This window comes from Sciurus vulgaris (genome assembly GCF_902686455.1).
Source record: "Sciurus vulgaris genome assembly, chromosome: 2".
In the NCBI taxonomy this organism is placed as follows: Eukaryota; Metazoa; Chordata; class Mammalia; order Rodentia; family Sciuridae; genus Sciurus; species Sciurus vulgaris.
The window spans coordinates 52,453,689-52,474,792 of record NC_136462.1 but is presented as its reverse complement, the minus strand read 5'-3'; the positions used below and the strand labels follow the sequence as shown (position 1 = coordinate 52,474,792).

Below are 21,104 nucleotides of genomic sequence, written 5' to 3'. Positions count from 1 at the left end.
AATTCTTGTAAGAGGTGTCCAAATATATAATCTTTTCCAGTATGTCTGATTAAGATGTAAAACTTAAGTTTTCATTTTGGGAGTTGAATTTTAAAGCTCAGTCTGTCTCTGTTAAAAGTAATGATTATTGTTAATTGATATGAGGGAAGAGGGAAAGTTTTATTTAAATTGCATCTGTTAATCTTTTTATCTGAAACTTTGTACACTTTTCCACTTTCAAAACTTATTTTAAGTACAGCAAATTTAAAATTAATAGCAGTAAAAAAAGTGTTACAATGAAATCATTAGAGTATTAATGGAACAAGCCCAGTTTCACTCTTGACACAATTATTAGGAAGGGATTGCTTCACTGGTCAAATAACTCAAAAGTTATGTTTTTAAACACCCTGTCAGAACAGTCATTTTCAGTATTACTGATTCCTGTATATTGTGTTAAGATTTGCCTGTGCTTTGGAACCTTCATAGAACACACTTTCTTTTGGAATGTATTTGATTGATAAGAAAGTTTAAACATTGTTTTCACCTCAGTGTAGAAATACAGTGGATTTGATTTTTTTTTCCTTTAGTGCTACCAAAATAAAATATTCATTTTTGCATAAAAAGGTTCCTAATCTTTTTGCAGAATAAGTTTGTTTACTCCTTACACCAAAATTAGTAGACATTCTAAAAGTTTTGACCATTAGTATTGCATCTTAATATTTACTAGCTATACATTGTACATTAAGTTTGAAATAAAACCCTGCTCATGATAGTGCATTGGCTTTGGAAGAAACTATTTAGCTTTCAAATTAGGCAGGCATAGATAATAAACAATAAAAGCTGCTATGCAAGAGAAATAAAGCCTAAATTGTTTTTTAAGGCCAGAAATGATACAAAGTTCAGTTGTGCCAAAGTGCAACACATTCTAGTGCCCGCTTTAACTGAGATCATACCTTTTTTTTTTTTTTTCTTTTAACCCACAGTATTAGGGATTGAACTCAGCTACTACTGAGCAACATGCATCCCCAATCCTTTTTATTTTTGTATTTTTAGACAGGGTCTCCAGAAGTCACCCAGGCTGGCCTTGAACTTGTGATTCTCTTGCATCAGCCTCCAGAGTAGCTGAGGTTACAAGCATGCACCATTTGGCAAATCACTTTTTAAAAAAGATACAGTAATAGAAAACAGGCTTAAAATTTACTCCATATTTTATATAGGTTTCCTTATTACTATATTCAATTTAAAAAATTACTCATAAAAGGCTATATTCTGTGTAGATACTACTATTGGTCATTTCAACCTAAGAAAACTTTTTTCTGTTTTGTTGTCAGTACTAGGGGTTGAAACCAGGGCCTCATGCATGCTAAGCAAGTGCTCTAGCACTGAGCTATATCCTCAGCCCTCAACCTAAGAAAACTTGAGTCTCAAACTTTTACTGCATCAATTTAAAGAGTGTGGTTGAAAAATATATGTGCTCACCTGAGACAGTTCTCTTGCTTTGAGAGCTGCCTTTATGCTAACTTCACATCCCACTCTAGTGCCAGTTTTTGTCTAGGGATTATAAATGTAAATCAGGATGAATTACCAGCTTTCATAACAAGTTTTTGATCCTCTCACCTGCCATCTCCAGTTTAAATGACTAAAGAAATTAGGCAATTTCCAGGACTGAGCTAAGGCCCCAGTCTGAATTAGTAGCCATGTCTAGAACAGGAATACAACACCCTTGTACTTAGGGATTAGATCAAGTGTTTTCCTTTCTATGTTTCATGGTATCCTAAAATTTTTGGTTGAGAAAAATGTTAGGATTTTTACCTTCCCTCATATTTTAGTTGGGCTATTAAAAATTTATTATAAAAGAGTGGTTTTTGTTTTGATATGATAAAGAAAATTTTTCTATCAGTGAATTGCCAGATTTTTTAAAAATACCTGTTCTAAAATTCTCAAATGTATTCTATAAAACCATAAGTTGTTTTAATACTTAACTTGCAAGAAATTATTTTTAAATATTGAATTTTGAAAATCATTAAAAACTAACCTTATACTATTGTACAACAGATATTAGTAAAATATAGTGTTCATACAAAAATGCTAAATTCCATTTGGTTATTTGTATAATTATTTAGATCATTAATATTGGGAAGTTCTTTCCCCTCTAAGCCTCTAGTTTCAGCATAAACACACCATATAGTGAGACTTATAAACAAATAGCCTTGGGATTCTACTCCCATACACAGATTGATATTTCTAGTTAATTGCATTCTTGAGAATTATTTTGTGTGATGAACACAATTTGGTAAATATTTATTTTGAAATTTTACAGTAAGTATAAAGAAGTAAAAATCAACAGTCATTATATACAGGCTGCATTAAAAGTGTTACATCTCTACTTCAAAAAGTGTTATATACCAGAGGAATTACAAAACTTATCTCCAAAATTAAACTTTGTTTAAACTCTAAAGACAAAAAAAGACCAAAAAAAAAAAAAAAACCCTTACAGTTTATCCATTGGAATTAAAATTAAAATTCCAAATTTTAATTGTATACTTTGTTGACTAATATTTAACAGAAAGAAACTATTTTAGGTATAAAATTTTTTTACACAACATTTAAATTCCAAAATTAGAATTAATCTAAATCATATAGCAAAGAATTCTGAAAAGTAAATGCACAGTGAGTCACATGATCTGTAATAATCTGCACACTACCATCCTGCATATTGGTTTCTTTTATGCTTTCAAAATCAGGTATATTGTGAACTATAGTTTTGTTCGGTAATGAAGATATGTGATCTCCATCCAATTCTTTATCTTTGGTTATTACTGGTTCTTTTAAATTATCTTTGTCCTCATTTGAGTAAGTAGAACCTTTTTCTTTCATAACAGCAGGTTCCATTTTTGCTTCAGGTTGCTGTGATTTTCCAGATAGCACTTGAGAAACATCAAGAGACTGTTGTTGAAATCCTTCAACTGAACCACAAGTATCTATTTCTAGTGCATTAACTGCTACAGATAAATCAGAATCAGTTGTAGAGGTGGTAAAATGGTCTACATTTTCTTTTTCAGTTATATGACATTCTTCATTGATTTTTTCCTTTCCTTGAAGCTGATCAGGATTACTACATTCTTGTAACTGTGTGGAGAAACAACAAATTAATAATTATTTGAAACAACAGCGATTAAATTGCAGTAACCTGAAAGTCAGATTTTTTTTGTTGTTGTTAGTAAGGATTGAACCAGGGTCACTTTACCACTGAGCTATACCCACAGCCCTTTTTATTTTGTATTTTGAGACAGGGTCTCACTGAATTGCTGAGGCTGGACTCGAACTTGCAATCCTTCTGCCTCATCCTCCCCAGTGGTTGGGATTACAGGTGTACCTCCATACTGGAGAAAATATAACTTTTTATGTGTGTAGGGATTGAACTCAGGGCTTCACACATACTGAGCAAGCACTCTACCACTGAGCTACATCCCCAGGTCTGAAAATCAGATTTTTAAAAAAGTTGTGTGGTTGTCACAAAAGAAATGTCTCTGAAGGATCCAAGGAGTTCCCAGAGGATAGGGGGAACTCAACTCAGGTCCAGCAGGGTTCTTGGCATACATGACAGCAAAGAATTTGGTGACAGAAAATAATTCAGCATGAGCCAGAGAAAGGCATAGACAGAGGTTTATTTAGGAAGAAAGATACACATTCAAGGGAGCATGCAGGCTATCTCAAGAGTGAGAAGACTTGCCTTGGGTTGGAGGTCCAATATTTATAGAAGGACTGTATCAGGGGATGGACTGGAGGTCCAGCGTGGAGCTGCACACTTTTGTGTCAGTTTGCCCTGCACTTGCATATTTTCCTCAGATTACAAGGGCCTGGGCCAAGATTTACGACTGTGTTCTCTGCATCTCAGTGGCTTCTGGATGTTTCCCTTAAAGATTCAGTATTTCTCTTTATCCTAAATCCCTATCTCATGGTGATAACCCTTGCAGACCTGCAGATATGCTTCCAGGCTTGAAGTCATTCTCCAAATACTGCCAGTTTTTTAACAATACAAACCTGACTTTAACTTTCTGATTAAATCCTTTCAATCACTCCTCCTTCAGGACAAAATGATCCAAGCTTTTTAACACTGCCTACAAAACTTTCTAACAGTCATTCTTATATGGGAATTGTTGAATTTCTTGAGTTCTTTAATTTCTGTATTCATCAACCTTCTCCCAATTCATGCATCAGTCAGTGGCATCACTTATTTTGGCATACAATATTAAAGACTGGGTTCAACTGAAAAGAATGAACAAATTCTATGACATAATCTCCACAACTTGGGAAAAAAAAAAAAAAGACTTGTGTTCATCCATGGACAAACTCAAGCTTCCTAAATATTTGATTCTAATTGGAGGATTATTTGGGGATTAAAGAAGGGTTAGCACATGATAAATATACAAACAAATCTCTTATTCTCACTTTGCCCAGTCACTATATGTATATTTTGTTCACAGTTATGACATTTAAGGAATAAGAATTTGTTAGGCTTTCACCTTGCCAGTAGTCACTCCTCTAGCAAGCCCACTAAAATCTTACCTCTGCATGAATATGAATCTTCTCATCAGTAATCTGAAGAACTTCAATTAATGGTGGGGACAAGGGCATTTTCTGTGTGAATGGAGAGCACAGGACCTCTTCAAGAAACTCATTAACATTTTCTTCATTGACAAACAACCTTTCCTAAAGGAAAAAGGAAAAAATTCTGCCTTACAGATAGATCACAGTTGATACACTTATACTCAGGAAAGCAGCTCAAAAATTGTCACACATTTCAGCATTGTACTAAAGATTTAACATTACTTCTTTTTTTTTGGTGGTGGGGGGGGGTGGTTTACCAGGGATTGGACTCAGGGACACTTGACCACTGAGCCACATCGTCAGCCCTATTTTGTATTTTCTTTTTAGAGACAGGGTCTCACTCAGTTGCTTAGCGCCTCACTTTTGGTGAGGCTGGCTTTGAACTGGTGATCCTCCTGCCTTAGCCTCCCAAGCCACTGTGATTACAGGCATGCATCCCCACATTACATCTAAGTGATGTCTTGAAAAAGAAAATTTATTGCTGTACAGAACAATACAAACTGTACGAAAAGTGTATGTATAATTTATTTTTTAAAAAACCTAGGGCTGGGGAGACAGCTCAGTTGATAAAGTGCTTGCCTCACAAGCACAGAGCCCTAGGTTCGATCCCCAGCACTGGAAAAAAAAAAAAAAAAAAAAAACACTGAAAAAGTGGTGGTGGTGGGGGATAAAACCCTTGGTAGTTTTCCTACATTTGTTAAATCTGAAGTATGTTTCTCCTCTAGATAATATTTATCTATACATTATACTTTTTTTTCCTCCTAATATTTCTTAAGAATAACCTCACTGCTAGGGTTATAAATGCAACCTCCACTATAAATCACAATTCAGTTTTGCAGTCTATTCATACTCATGTCAAATGTTAAGGTGTGAGAGGAATAACCATATTAACCATACTTATAAAATTCTTAACTCAAAATCAGTTCATTGTTACCCCCAAATAAAATTATTTTCCTGTTCTTTTATATGAACAAATTTTATAATTACAAAATAAACACAGTTCATTATTTGGTCCAAATAGGAGGACAAAAATCAAGAAAGAAAAGTTTTAAGTTCTCATTTTCCTAATTTTTTGGTAGTTGCAGTGGACAGAATGCTTTTATTTTTATGTGGTGCTAAGGATCGAACCCAGTGCTCACACATGCTAGGCAAGTGCTCTGCCACTGAGCCACAGCCCCAGACCTTAAGTTCTCTTCTTTATATTACACAATGCGTGTGCCTGACAATTAAACCCAGAGGCATTTTACCAGCAGGCTGCATCCCCAACCCTTTTGTTTTTTATTTTGAAATAGGGTCTTGCCAAGTTGCTGAGGTCTGCCTTAGCCCTCAGAGTCACTGGGACAAGAAGGGTATGCCATCGTGCCAGGCTACATTAGACAATATTTTAACCTGTGAATACCTACTATACAAAAGTGAACATTGGACCAGGCACAGTGGCACACATCTGTAATTCCAGCAGCTTTGGGAGACTGAGGCAGAAGGATCACAAGTTCAAAGCCAGTTTCACCAACTTAGTGAGGCCTAACTAACTTAGCAAGACCCTAACTTAAAAATTAGAGGACTGGGGAAGTGGTTCAGTGGTTAAGCACCCCCCCATAGGTTCAAACCCTAGGACCAAAAAAAAAAAAAAAGTGAACCTTGGGAACAGAAAATGTTGCCTTTAAGAGTAATTTGCCTTGCTATTATTTGAAGATCCAGAATAATACTAATTATAGAAGCACCCTCATCAAAAGCATTTCTAAGGTTCATGCTTTTTTTTTTTTTTTTTTTTTTTTAATATACTTTATTTTTTGCTGTACTAGGGATCCAAACCCTGGGTTCTACATGGTGGGCAAGCACTCTACCAATGACCTACATCCCCAGCACATTCTAAGGTTCACGCGTCTGAAAAGGGGATTCATCTTTGCTTCACTACAAAAAATACACCAAAGGAAAATATAACAGAAATGGTTATGATTAAAATGCAAACTAACTGCACAAGCTTGCCTTCCAATGACTATATTAAAAAGGTACTGATTTCACAAGCCCTGAAGCTCTAGGAAAATCCTCAGTGAATATTTAAGATATAAACAAACATATTTAGTATTTTTTTATGTGTAAAATAACAAAGCTGGTCTTGAGATACAAAAGTGTCTAAACTATGGTTATTACATCCTTATATATGTCTCATTACTCATTTGTTAAATTAATATACTTTAACACTTAGAACCTGGTCCTGTAAAAGCAAAGCAAAAGAACTGGACATTGTGGTCCCATCAGCCATAATAAATGTGATGACTAATGGAAGTAATTATAATAAATCTATTTCAGTCTTCAAAGATATAATCCTATTTTGATTTAGATCCAATTTTGGTTTAGTTTCCTTGCTAAAATGTTAGCATACTAGAAAATCAGATTAAAATACATTCTTGAATAGTCTCTTAACAGCTTGTCCATAAATTTCTTCCCACATTATTTTTATTTACTAAAACAATTACAGGAAAGCCACTGCCCTTTCCTAAATTTCCCCCTTCTGCTAACATAAGCAGATATTGAATTTTATATTTTATATTCTTACAAAATATCTTACCCAACTATTTATTTTACCATTTTTGGAGGGCTTAAATTAACCACTTCTCAGACACCCAACTCATAAAATACAGAGCTAACTTATTAGCATATTTATAGAAAAACAACAGGAAGAAATGAAAATTTCTGACAGTTTAAAGGCCAAGTCAAAAACTTAATATTTAACATATAAGCTGTGCAACTAGTTTATTTCTGAAAACTTGACTCAAAATCATCAATTGCTCACTTGAGTTTAAAGTCTTAAGAATTTTAAGTATTTTTTTCAATATTTTCCATAACAATAGAATATTAAATGTGAAATTCAAGAACTTAATAACCTAAAAAGTCTAGCAGAACTACACCACGACATTAAGTTACTCATCAAAATCTATCCTAAGTAAACTAGATAATTCTCACTCCAGTTCTAGTGTTTGCCCAGAAGTGGTGCAGCTGATGTACTGTGCCATTCAGCTCAACAAATACTTTTTACACTTCATTAAATGCCAGCCATTGTGCCAAATACTAACAGGGTCCTGAAGATGATTAAAACAAAAGCAGCGCCCACCAGAGGACAACTTCACCAAAATCAGTGACTAAAATTACTAAACAGCACCCTATGGAGAAAAGCGCATGGGATTTGGATCAATCCAACATCTGAGTTTGCTTTCTCACCTAAGAACTATGTGGCACTGGCCGAGTTATTTTTCCTCTCCAGAAACAAATTTATAAACCTAGCAAATGTGATTTTCCCACTTGCCACTTTGGAGTGCCTCTTAAAACTTATTTGGGTCACAACCCCTTTGAGAATAGGACTAAAGTTAGTCCTTTTCTCCAATAGACATCACTGTCAAGTTTTTGTCTATAATCCTAGCAGTTCAGGAATCACTGAAAATCCATTTGGTCTTTTTCGGAGTCAATGAAGCGCAAGAAAACAACTTTATTTCGGACAACTTTGAGAATGTGCAACCCATCCACCAGGGAAGATATGTGTAAACCTTCCTGAAAATACGTTGAACAAGCACCAGCATCACGTGAAAAGTTACAGAAAATGTTTTTTTTTTTTAGAATAAACTGAGGGAGCCCGTAACAGCAAATTCTAGAAGTGAGATGGAATGTTTCAAATATTAAGACTCTAGACAGAACTGTTACCTCCAAAGAATCTTTGTTCAAACCACAGTACCACTCTCGCCAACATCCATGGCTCTCTGGAGATTTGGCCAGTACTATCACTGCATTGTTTGAAGAAACGCTAATCACGGGTTCTTTGGTACTTAATTTATTTTCTGGAGCAAACTGCAAGAAGAAGGAATAAACTAAGTCTTGTGTGGAGAAGCACAATTTGTACCGGAGCGGGTTCAGATCCCATTGAAGACTTTGCGGCTGAATCTGAGGCACTTGAATTAGCAGAGCCAAGGATTCTTCATCCTGATTACACTGCAAAGGAGGACACAGAGGTTCCCTGCTCTCGGTGCCAGGGCCACCCATTGCTGGGTCAGAAGGCTCGGTGCTCGGCCCCTCCAAGTCCTCGCGTGTCTCTACACTGGTATCTCCGCACGCACTCCCTCTTCCTACAGGAGACTCCAGGTCAAGGCCTCGGGATGAAGTTCTAGGCGAGCATCCACCACCATCCCCAGGTGAGCTCTCAGGTTCTGGGGGCCGCTCCTCCTCCTCGAGGCCCGGTGGGGTCACCGAGCGCCTGCCCAAGTCCGGCTCTTCCGGCTGGAGGTCTATCTCCTCCCCAGCCCGCGTTGGCGGAGACGCCACTTCGGGGGCAACTGGGGTGGCGATCCCGGCTTCTGCAGTCCCTACCCCGCTGGGATCCGGGCTGGGGTCCCCCACGGGTCCCGCTTCCCCTACGCTAGCGGAAGCGCAGGCCGCGCCGTCAGTTCCGGACTGGCCCACCGACTCTTCCGGCGCCGCGGGAGGGCCCGGGAGCTTGGCTGGTAACGCCACCGGCAGCGTGATCACCAGCTGCCGCCGCGCCTTGTTGAACTGCGCCTTGCCGCGGCTGTCGTCCACCGGGTAGGGGAGGGATAACCGCAGCCGGTAATCGGGGTTCCTCGAGTCAAGGCACAGCAGCTTTCCCGTCACCTCCAGCGCCGCCTGTTCAGCCGAGCGCAGCAGCGGCAGCTCGATGGTGACCACCAGCTCGTGCGGCACCGGGCTCGGGGCCGAGTCCCGGGAGCACCGGTAATCCTGGAGGTCCACGTGGTGGCGCTGCACCACGCTGCAGCGGGGCTCGGTGGGGGCCGGCTTCTGAACCGCCTCCGGAGGTTTGGGGGTCTGGGGCCCCGGGCCGACGGAGTTCTGGGCGGCGGCGGGATACCGGTAGGGATAGGGAAAAACTGAGAGAGGGTCTTCGTTCCCGTCGGGTGGGGCGGGGACGCTCCCCGGAAGGGGCGTGCGCAGCACGGCGGCCTCTGGGGTCCCCTTATATTTGGTCTTCAGGGTCTTGGCGTTCCGGCGGTCCAGCTTGACGCCGAACTGCTTCTCGACTGCCTCCAGAGCCGTGGCGTCCAGCATCTGACAGAAGCGCCTGTTTCGCCGGGCGAGCGCAAGCGCTTCTGGGTGGAACACCACGTCGTAGACGGTGTAGCGAGTGCTGCTGCGGCCCGCGTACTCACGGCCAGGCGCCAAGCTGTACGGCAGGGACCAGTGGCTACCGGCCGCCGCGCCGCAGCCGCCGCCCCCCGGGCCTGGCCGGCTGCTGGGCGCGCCCACCAGCGCGTTGCTGCACACGTTCACGAAGCAGCGCCGAGCCCCGTCCAAGCTGGTACGCAGCACGTGGCCTGGCTCCGGGTGCACGAACCGCACCTCCACTCCGCGCTCACGCTCCAGCGCGGTGATCTCTTCCTCATAGCGCCGCCGGTTCTCGGGGTCATTGAGCTCCTCGGCGTAAGCGGAGAACATTCGCCGGAACTCCGGGTCCTGGAAGGCTGAGGTGAGCCGCTGGACCTCTTCTCCGCTCAGGTCCAAGTCCTCCAGCGGTGAGGAGGGTGCCGCTTTGGCCATGCTGCCCCGCAGCTTCTCGTCCTCACCGCAGGGGTGATAAGTCCAAGACCCGGTGGGCAGGGCGCGCCGCCGAGCCTCCCGTATGCTGAGAGTAACTGGTCGGCGTCGGTAACGGCCGCAGGATGAGCCCTGGGCAGCGCGTGCTCGTTGCCACAGTAACCCCACCGACAACCGGAAGGAGCAGCAGCAATAAGGTGGAAATGCCAGAAATGGTCTTACTGTTTCTTCAAACCAAGCAACTACTTGCCGCTTTTTAGATTCTTGTGCCATGATGCATTTACTTCTGCGGTCTGTCGTAAAATGTCATAATTTCCAGCATTAGGTACGAGATCACACTACTTTTAAGTTAAAAAAAACTTATCTCTGTTTCACAATCAAGGTGGGACCTGAGAAGTTAACCTGATTAAGGTTGAATAGCCGGTGTGTTCACAAGCTGTGATTTTAACCTAACTTTGCGTTTTGCAAAAACATTTCAATCTTAATTTTCCTCCTATTTTCTGGATATTCTGCCATAAGATTTATCCAGTAAAAGCTCATTTGGAGCAAAAGGGCAGGGTAGTCATAAACAAATATGCCAATAAACACAAAATGTAAAGTTTATTAATAAAATGCAAAACGAAGATGGCACATATCAAAATGGCAAAGCTTTTATGATCATCTCAGGGTGGGAGTAGAATCTTTTTCTTTCTTTTTTTTTTTTTTTTTTTTGCGGTGCTGGGGATCGAATCGAGGGCCTTGTGCTTGCAAGGCAAGCACTCTACCGACTGACCTATCTCCCCAGCCCGGGAGTAGAATTTTTAATGTGCATTTTTATTTTAACCCAAACCTGGGCCTTGATCTCAGGAATATTTGACCCAATACTCTTTTAATAAAATATTAATTATATTAATTATGCTATTTTAATAAGATTATGATTCTAAAGGTTTGGGAAGAATCTAAGAGTTCAAGAAAGAACTGATGAAGCAGATTGAAGTTTATGTGGCCATTGAAAGTGATCTTAGAGAAGTTATTTATTTTTCCTGTGGTACTGGAGATTGAACCTAGGGTCTCATGCCTATAGCATAAGCTTTACCACTAAGCTACACTCCACCCTCAAAGTATATTTATTGACTGGGGTAGTTATTAATCATTGGTAGCTGTTCAATCATTTTACTATTCTCAGCAACATTTAACACAACAGAACTTGGCATTACCTCAATGATAAGACCCTTTCCAGATTTCTCTCCTACCTCATATTCTTTAGTAGTCTCTCTTTGCAGCTTTATTCCGTTCAGTTTTTAAGTAGAAGTGCTCCAAGGATGGGACCACATCCTTCTCCATCTATACTCACTCCACAAATATATGTACACTTACAAATATCAAACTTATATATCAGGTTCTAAACTCTGTAGATTCTTATGTCCAGCTACTCAAATTTGATGTCTCCATTTGAACAAGTAATCCTTAGACCCCTCAGGTTTGAAATGTCCAAAAATAGAATTCCTTACTCCTTTCCTTTCCCAAACCTGGGCCTTGATCTCAGGAATATTCAAAGAAGCTTACTATTCTCATTTGGAACACATTTTCCTCTTGGTTTATAGAACTCCAAGCTCTCTGTTTTCCTTCATTTGTTCCTCTTCTGCTAGTTCTCTAAATGTGGGAGTCACCCAAAGCTTGTTCATCAGCCCTCTTATCTAGTCATATTTCTTCCAAGATGATCTTATCCAGGCTCATAGTTGTTTTTTTAATACTATTTTTTATTCTAAAATTCCTTAAACATGTAAAATTACAAAACTAGATGTTATATATTATAAAAACAAATTTACAAATTAATATAAACAAAACTATAGCCAATAAGATTCAAATTAAGTTTAAAGAGATTTTAGTTAAACTTAAATTGTCCATGTTCAGTATATTAGTATGTGTAAGTATTATGTGTTGGGGATGATTAGATTTTCCTTGTATTTAAGTTATTGCCAATCATTTAAATTGTAGTCAGTTCCATTATAATTTTTTTTTTTATTGTAAACAAATGGGATACATGTTGTTTCTCTGTTTGTACATGGCGTAAAGGCATACCATTTGTGTAATCATAAATTTACATAGAGTAATGTTGTTTGATTCATTCTGTTATTTTTTCCCTTCCCCCCCACCCCTCCCACCCCTCTTTACCCTCTATACAGTACTTCCTTCCTCCATACTTGCCCCCCTCCCTAATCCTAACTCTAACCCTAACACTTACCCTTCCCTCCCCCCCATTATGTGTCATCCTCCACTTATTAGCGATATCATTCGTCCTTTGGCTTTTTGAGATTGGCTTATCTCACTTAGCATGATATTCTCCAATTTCATCCATTTGCCTGCAAATGCCATAATTTTATCATTCTTTATGGCTGAGTAGTATTCCATTGTATATATATACCACAGTTTCTTTATCCACTCATCAATTGAAGGGCATCTAGGTTGGTTCCACAGTCTGGCTATTGTGAATTGAGCAGCTATGAACATTGATGTGGCTGTATCTCTGTAGTATGCTGATTTGAAGTCCTTTGGGTATAGGCCAAGGAGTGGGATAGCTGGGTCAAATGGCGGGTCCATTCCAAGTTTTCTAAGGAATCTCCACACTGCTTTCCAGAGTGGCTGCACTAATTTGCAGCCCCACCAGCAGTGTAAATTATTTTGCTATCTTAATAAAGTCAATTTAAACTACTAAATGTTGGTCAGTTTAGAATGTACACTCTCCATACTGAAAAATACAAAATATCATTGAACAAAAGAGGATCTTCAGAAGTACTAGGACTCCAAATTAAGAAATATTGGTCAAGGTGCGGCATGACACCACCGCCCGTCCCCGCCTCCCCACCCGCGGGGTGCAAGTTGTTGGAGGTGATCAGAACCACATGTCAATAGCTCGTATGACCGTCCATGCCAGATGGATCGTGGGAAAGGCGATTGGGACGGCAATGCAGAAAACTGCTAAAGTGAGGGTGACCAGGCTTGTTCTGGACCCCTACTTGTTAAAGTATTTTAATAAGCGCAAAACATACTTTGCTCACGATGCCCTTCAGCAGTGCACTGTTGGGGAATATTGTGCTTCTCAAATCCTTACCTGTTCTAGGAACAAAGCATGTGAAACATGAGCAGGCTGAGATTGTTTTCAAAGTTGGCAAAATCATAGATCCAGTGACAGGAAAACCTGCGCAAGAACCACCTACGAGGAGGGTTCCGTTGGTTTGGAAACCACTCACCTAACCAGAACCCCAGAACTCGGTATTTCTTCATCACCGTGAAAGATTGGAAGGAGCCAAAGGAAAAATTTATGGAAAAAAAAAAAATTAAAGTTTCATTGCAAAATGAAAAAAAAAAAATTGGTCAAGTTACCACCTATATTTCATCCCCTTTAATTCTCACAGAAACTCTACAAGGTAGACACTAGCACTCAACCCGATTTCACAAATGAGGGCTCTGAGGCACAGAGTGTTAGTAACTTGCCCAATACCATACAGGTAGTAAGAGAGGATTCCATCCAGGTTCATCTGTTTCCAAAGCCTCTTTCCCTGAGATCTTGTAAGACTCCTACTCTGGAAAATCTGCCCTGAATGCAGGCTCATAGTTTTAAATGGCATCTGTGTTCAGACTAGTCCTTTTGGCAGGTTATTAATGCAGTTACTGCACCTACTACATAGGAAAGTAAGTCACTGTTCTAGGAACTGGCACACACAAAAAAATCATTGTGCTCTAAGGATATCAAGCAACTAGTACTCTTGGATAAGTATCACATAAAGTATAAGAAATAATATGAAATAATACACATGGTTTGACTCCATTATCTAATAGACAAAACTTGGCTAAACAAATCTCATTGTTAGAAGTCAGGCCATATAACTATGATTGTCAATCAAAAATGATGTTAGTAGAAATTTTTTTTTTTTTAATCTAGTGAATGCCCTTTTGAGGGGGATGGAGTGTTGTGATAAGGGGGAAAAAGGGAACTTCTGGAGTAGGGCTGTTTCTTAATCTTGGTATATTATTAAATTGGGTGTGCCGTTTATAAAACTCATTGAGCTGATGATGATGATAGGGAACTTTGTGTATCTTATACATTAATTTAAAAGTTTAACAAATTATTTATAAAAACAAAAATGTTTGCCCTCTTGGATCTTTAGTAGGTTGAGACTAGTGACACCAACACATCTGCAATCCTGACTAACCACTGATCCTTAAGAAACTCACACCTGTCAGATTTCTCTACCTGGATTTCAATAGGGATCTCAAATTAACATGATCAAAACAAATCTTGATTTTTTTCTCCTCTCAAACCTGTTATTTCCCCAATCTCAGCAACTACTATTACTCCAGCTACTTAATCCAAAAACCTAAGTAATCCTTGATTCTTCTTTAACCTCATCCTGTACTGCCATTCAATTATAGTCGCTCACTTTATCTTCACCATGGTTTGTAGTTGGTATTTTCTTTTAGCCTTTTAAATAGGGTCTGACTCTCCTTATTTGAAGGTAAGCAACGTGAAATCTAGGACTTTGCCTTTCTGATATACCACTTGACTCTCTAGGACCTAGGACATATTAGGTACTCATTTAATGAATGAATATAGCACAGTAAAGAAAAAAGCAAGTTTATTCTGTGTAGAGTAGGGCTGGGGATATAGCTCAGCTGGTAGAGTGCATACACAAGGCCCTGAGTTCAATCCCCAGCATCACTACACACACACACACATACAAATACATATTTATATAAATATATCTTCAGGAAAAAAATATGCATAGAGAAAAAAACTTAACCACATTAAGAATTTGGCAAGGAAGGAGGTCAATGAAATGAGAATCTACAAGAATTATGGACCCTCTACCAAGAAACACCCTCCAACACATACACACCAGCTTATCCCCACACATAATTTTACATATAACTTTGGAGGAGTCAGAAACTCTGAAGGCCATTATCTCCAAACAGCCAATTGTAATTTGATGTCATCTGAATAGTATGTTATGCTTATGTTTGGAAATACCTTTAGTAAGGTCAAACTTGTCCAGAATTTTAATATTCCAAAGGTGATGTAAAATACATTCACAAGCAATTCTTGGGTATGCTCAGTGGTATCAAGGTTACAACAGAAGAATGTGGAAAAAAATTAGTAAATAATTTAGAAATTAGGGTTTTTTTTGTTTTTGTAAATTAAAAATGCCTTTATTCTACTGATAAGCTAACTTTAGCTTTTAAATGTGTGTTTAATTAGAAGGTTTTTTGTATTTTTTTTTTGGTACCAGGAATTGAGCCCAGGGGTGCTTTACCACTGAGCTACATTCCCAGCACCGCCCCCTCGCCCCCTTTTTGGAACCAGGGTCTGGCCAATTGTTTTGGGCCTCAGTAAGTTGCTGGGACTGGCTTTGAGCTTGCCTCAACCTCCCAAATTGCTGGGATTACAGGTGTGCGCCACCACATCTGGCTGGAATATATTTTTATGCATATCTACATTTTGTTGTTTTGCAGTGCAGGGGATCAAATCTGGAGCCTCCCAATCCGCATATTTTTTAAAGACTACAGAAAATATTTTTCCTATAAAACTTTTCAAATGTACCATTATATTTGTTATAACAACATCAAAATTTCAAAAATACAAGTTTAAGCAGAACATTATAACATCAAAATCACATAAGATATAAAACCAAGTAGAAACCTGATGAATTTTTTTCAGATGGTCTCCAAGACTCTCAAAAGCCTTGAAGTTTGCTGAAAATAGAAAAAAAAAATAAAGTTAAACATTTTAGAAACCTGTTATTGTACATTTCTTAATATTTAGTTATAACTAATTAGTTTTAAAAATAGGCCAACACATGAATATCATTCCAAATTGAGAAGGCAACACTAAAAAATTAGTGTTTTATACCCTATTTCTATTCCTCAAAAGCAAATGTATACCTTATACAGGTATTCTAATAAAAAAGAAAAGGAAGTCTAATAATATATAAGCATGCATGTATGGGTTTGTGCTTTCAAAATGCGTACATAGTGGTAGATAACAATGCATAGTGGTACATATGATAATGCATACTATTCTAGGCCTTTTTCAATTGACATACATTATCTGTAATTCTTCTATTTGAAATTTAAATAATAAAAGTCCTAAGTACACATTTTGATAAATGTATATTTAAACCATTTACCATTTCATATAAATAAAAGATACAATTAAAAACTGTTCCTACTTTTATGCACAAGCCCAAGTGTGCTTGTATGACAGAATTGTATTTTAGATCTTAGTAAATCTTGTCAATTGCTCTCTACCAGATTTTTACCATTTTTCACTCAGACCAATTATGTGCAAGAATGTGCATTTCCCTTCTACGTCACCAATACTGGTGAAACAAGGCTAATCTTATCTATTTTGCCTACTTTCTGTGATTAACTCCACAATGTGATCTCACCAATATTCCAACAAAAGGCCCCTTCTTAGGAGAAACTAAGAAGCAGACAGACCAGACCAAAGTATTTCAGTGTCTTGATTTTTTCCTGTTCTCAAAAAATAAATATACATCAATTTGTTTGATGCAACACTGAAAAGAGTTCCCAAGTTACTAAAACCAAATTATAGTTTGGAAGTTTTATGTCAAGGCTTTTCATTATCTGAAGCCACACAAGATAAAGGAACCAACTGTTTCAATTCAATAAACAGCATCAACTACAAACCAAGTATTGTGCTAGAAATCTCCACCCTCTCCCCAACACTGAGACGGAATCGGGCCTTGCACTTGCTAGGCAAACACTACCACTGACTACTGAGCTACATCCCCAGTCCTTCTCTTTTTTAATTTTTTAAAATTTTAATTTTAAGACAGGGTCTCACTAAGTTCAGGCTGGCCCTGAACTTGAGATCCTCCTGCCTTAGCCTCCCAAATCACTGGGATTACAGGTATGCACTACAGTACCCAGCTTCTGCTAGAAACTTTTAAGAGGAACAGGTATCTAAGTGACTTCTAATAAAAAGAATTAAGAACTGTAATAGAGGGAGCTGAGGTTATAGGTCGGTGGTAGAGCACTTGCCTAGCACGTGCGAGGCACTGGGTTCAATCCTCAGTACCACATAAAAATAAATACTATAAAGTTACTGTGACCATCTACAACTTAAAAAAAAAAAGTGTGTGTATGTGTGTGTGTGTTTATATATATATATATATATATATGTATATATATATATATATATATGAACTGTAATGGGGCTGGGGCTGTAGCTCAGTGGCACTGAGTTGATCCTTAGCACCCCATAAAAATAAAATGTCCATCTACAACTACAAAAATTTTTTTTAAAAAATCCTAATAGAAATCTGTATAAAGTGCATAGAAAAGAAAACAATTCTGCATGGCAATTAAATGTAGCTGAAATGTCAAGCCATCATAATAAATCAATTTCCAGCTGTAGTTGCTTATATCCCAACTCATTTTTAAAAAATATATAAAATGGTTTGCAGAAACAGATATAAAGATAAAAGTGAGTAACTGAAGAAATTTAGGTAAAGAGAAAAATAAAGATCAGAAAATATGAAGCCAAGGCTGACTTAAACATTTATGCTAGTAAGTCTGCAACTACAGAGGTGGGCTACAAATTTGGCAGGTGCTTCTCTAACAGTTACAACAAAGGAAGGTTATTAAATTTACAGTCTTCTAAAACAAAAATAGTGCTTGGGACAGACAGATTTGTCTACAGTTCCCAGTATTGATTTTCATAATAGACTAAATTTTTTACATGTAAAATTTTTATACCAAATCTCAGTTCAATTAAAGTCAATCTAAAAAACGGTTGTAAGGCAATATGCTCCAGACTAACAGCTTTCTGTAGGGACTTATTCTTGGTGTCAGGAAATCAAATGCCCTTAGGGGTAGCCAGATATAGATAAGAGAGCTGGAAAAGAGCACAAGTCCTTAACCTAAAGGCATTTCATCACTCTTTTTCTATATACAATGTGGGCTAGGTGAAGTCAAACAAATATTAGATTTACAGAAATAGAGGCTAGAATATCTGTGATCTTTTGAGGATCTGTCTGCCTTTATTCCAGGAACTAAGCAGTTTCAGGAATATAGTAAGAATCAAGCAGGTGAATCCAAGAATAAAGTTCAGAATCTTTCATAGAATGAATATTCTTCATGAGTACCAAGCAGTAAGAATATATGCATAAATTATTTTTAAGAAACACATACAATGTGCAGCATAACATTTTTTGGCCAAGGACAGACCACACATGACAATGTTACGTAAGACTGTATCACCTGGTGACATTTTAGCTGGCTTGGTTTGTGTAAGCAGTATGATGTTTGTGCAAAGAAGAAAGCATGTAACTATGCTTTTTTTTTTTTTTTTTCCTCTCCGAGGTGGGGATTGAACCCAGGGCCTTGTGCTTACAAGGCAAGCACTCTACCAACTGAGTTATCTCCCCAGCCCATAACTATGCATTTCTTGGAACATGGCCTCACTGTTAAGCAATGCATGACTGTATAAGAAACTTAATCATAGTTTTAGGGTTGGGAAACAGATATTTTTCCTTTTTAATTTTATAGTTTTAGAAAATGTAAAAATGTATAAAATTTGAATTTTTTCATTATGTATTTTTATTTAAATTTGTTAATTATAAAAAAAAAACAATTCGGCTGTGTGTTCAAGGTTATACCTTCTGATAAGAACCTGTAGGACAGTTATTTAGTTACTTGCTCTTAAACAGAAGATGTATATGTGATTTGCTTTACCAAAATAGTTATCTGAGAAATCACACATTAGGATGCCCAAAAATCCACAGAAACGCTGTTAGGAATGCATATTCCTAGGACCTATAACTACAGAGCCATTTGATAAGTTTGGAGAAAGAGCTTTGAACCACTCCCCCACCACTGAACCCAGGGCACTCTACTACTGAGCTACATCGCCAGGCTTAATTTTTATATGGGAACTCACTAAATTACTGAGGTTTGTGATCCTCCTGCCTCAGCTTCCCAAGTAGCTGGGAATATAGGTATGTGCCACTGCACCTGGCTGGAATTTAACATTTTCAACAAGGGCCCCAGAGGATTCTGATACAGGTGATTAACACTACTCACCAAATGATGACTATTCTTTCTTCTTTCCCAAGACCTTCCTCAACTCCACCCCCTCACCATCACTACATTCACTCCTTGCTCCTCGCTATTTATTTGCTATCAATTTAAGCTGATAAGGCTTTGAGAATCAACCATGCAGAGGGCAGGGCTGACATCTGGAAGAAGAGCACCCTTGAAAGTTGGCCCACGAGAGAACTAGCCCATCTCGACAGATGGTTCAAGGTTGCACTCAGCAAACAGTTCTTGATCTATTGCAATACAAACATCCCACCAGGTACACTGACTTCTGTGCCACCAGCATGACCATGATAAGTTCAGCCTAGAACATTTCCAATGGGCCGACTGCAAGCACTGAAAAATATCAGCACATCTACAGAACATGTGGTTGCCAACGATACAATACCAAGAGAAAGCCCCTTGGTGTTTTTTGTGAGTACTTACCTGTCTTCTACTGTTTTACTGGAAGGGTAAAAAACTTTGAAGGAAAATCCACTTCTTGGAAAAGAGCCCTTTGGAGAGAAAAATGCCTGTAAGTGACTACTCGAATTTTATCAAATAATCCCTCTATTTTAAAAGCAAATTCCTTTCTCATGTCTTAAAGTTACAAGATGTGATTATAAAATAGAGACAGATTTTAGCATGATCTTTGTTGAGAGAAGGTTATTACTATACCTACTTAAAGCGAATCTTTCAAGTTGACTAGACAATCTTATGCTAAGACATGACTGGAAATGCTCAGGAGTGACTACTTGTTACAAGAAATAAAGGATACTGTGCGATGCTCATGGGACACTCATATTCACGATGTCTTTCCTGCCTCTTTCCCCAATGAAAATCTGGGTTTGATGCCCATCAGTGTGCCCACATGGCAACTGAGCAGCAATCACACATATAACTGCCTTCTGCAATACTCAAGGTTATTGAGCAGAGGCTCTACCTTTTCAGTCTCTGTGTCCCCACCTCTAAATCAATGTCTGGCCTGTGGCTGGGATTCATTAATGTGAATAAGTATCATGAGGAGATGAATCAGTGTCAAAAGCAAGTTGTGAACTATCCCAGGATATAAATAAGATAAAAAAGATAAAATGATGGTGTAGGAGGTAGTTGTTCACTCTCTCACAGTATGACAAAGTGGAAATTCAGACACAAGGTACATTTAAATAGAACATTAACTATGAGAATTCATTTTTTTTTTTTTTTTTTTTTTTCGGTATCAGGGATTGAACAGGGTGGGGGGCCTCAACTACTGAGCCACATCCAGCCTGCTTTTTAAAATTTATTTTGAGACAGCATCTTTCTAAGTTGCTGAGGCTAGCTTTGAATTTGCAATCCTCCTTCCTTAGCTGTCCCAGTTGCTGGAAAAGTTCACTTTAAATAAGGAAACAGCCTTATTATGAAAAGATATTTGTGAATAAAGATTATGCAAAAATTAAGCCACAAATTTCAAGCAATACAGCCAAATGAGTTAACTGTGTTCATCCTTAGAGCAGCAATTCTCAACCAGGGATGATTCTGAACCTCAGGGGACATTTTGGCAAATGTCTGGAGACATTTATGATGGCCACAACTGGGGGATGCTACTGGCATCTAGTGTCTAGAGGTCAAGGATGCTGCTAAACATCCTACAATACATAGAACAGCCCCCATGATAAAGCATTATTTGATCCAACACGTCAAAAGTGCCAAAGTTTATAAGCCCTATCAGAGGAAACCAGACAAAATGTGTACTTTTTTTGTTGTGTGTTTGACAAAACTAGTATCCAATAATAGGACAAAATATTTCTAGAATTGATTAAACCAAAAAGTATTAATAAAGTCATAAGAATCAAGGAAGCATGCAGACTGAAAATCCCTAATGAAATTAATATTTTGCT

The 21,104-nt window shown here is 38.5% G+C and overlaps 2 protein-coding genes across 4 annotated transcripts in view; both read right to left on the bottom strand.

Moving 5' to 3' along the window:
* Nucleotides 1-2: 2 nt before the first annotated feature.
* Nucleotides 3-10,877, bottom strand: DNAAF2 (dynein axonemal assembly factor 2). 2 transcript variants are annotated; one of them, XM_079118915.1, is made up of 3 exons: nt 8,287-10,877; nt 4,549-4,692; nt 3-3,108 (listed from the first exon to the last, which is right to left on the bottom strand). In XM_079118915.1, exons 1-3 carry the CDS (start codon nt 10,417-10,419, stop codon nt 2,605-2,607), a joined length of 2,781 nt encoding a protein of 926 aa, XP_078975041.1. In that variant the 5' UTR covers nt 10,420-10,877; the 3' UTR covers nt 3-2,604. The 2 variants fall into 2 exon arrangements, with proteins under 2 accessions (XP_078975041.1, XP_078975042.1); XM_079118916.1 differs by having other exon boundaries at nt 8,483-8,654.
* Nucleotides 10,878-15,779: 4,902 nt separating this feature from the next.
* Nucleotides 15,780-21,104, bottom strand: part of POLE2 (DNA polymerase epsilon 2, accessory subunit) — a 34,278-nt gene continuing 28,953 nt past the window's right edge. For both annotated transcript variants that reach the window (XM_079119000.1, XM_079119001.1), the window contains 2 exons: nt 19,672-19,739; nt 15,780-15,876 (listed from right to left, as the gene is read on the bottom strand). In XM_079119000.1, the coding sequence (XP_078975126.1) occupies nt 15,858-15,876; nt 19,672-19,739 (87 nt within the window). In that variant the 3' untranslated portion in view covers nt 15,780-15,857. The remainder of the gene's footprint in view (nt 15,877-19,671; nt 19,740-21,104) is intronic.

Bases quoted from the DNA above. Each gene is read 5' to 3' on its own strand.
- DNAAF2 (XM_079118915.1), bottom strand. From the start codon at position 10,419: ATGGCACAAGAATCTAAAAAGCGGCAAGTAGTTGCTTGGTTTGAAGAA. The intron at 4,693-8,286 runs GTAACAGTTCTG...TTTTTCCTTTAG, and splicing joins TGAACAAAGATTCTTTGGAG to GAAAGGTTGTTTGTCAATGA. The intron at 3,109-4,548 runs GTAAGATTTTAG...TTCTCCACACAG, and splicing joins AGATTCATATTCATGCAGAG to TTACAAGAATGTAGTAATCC.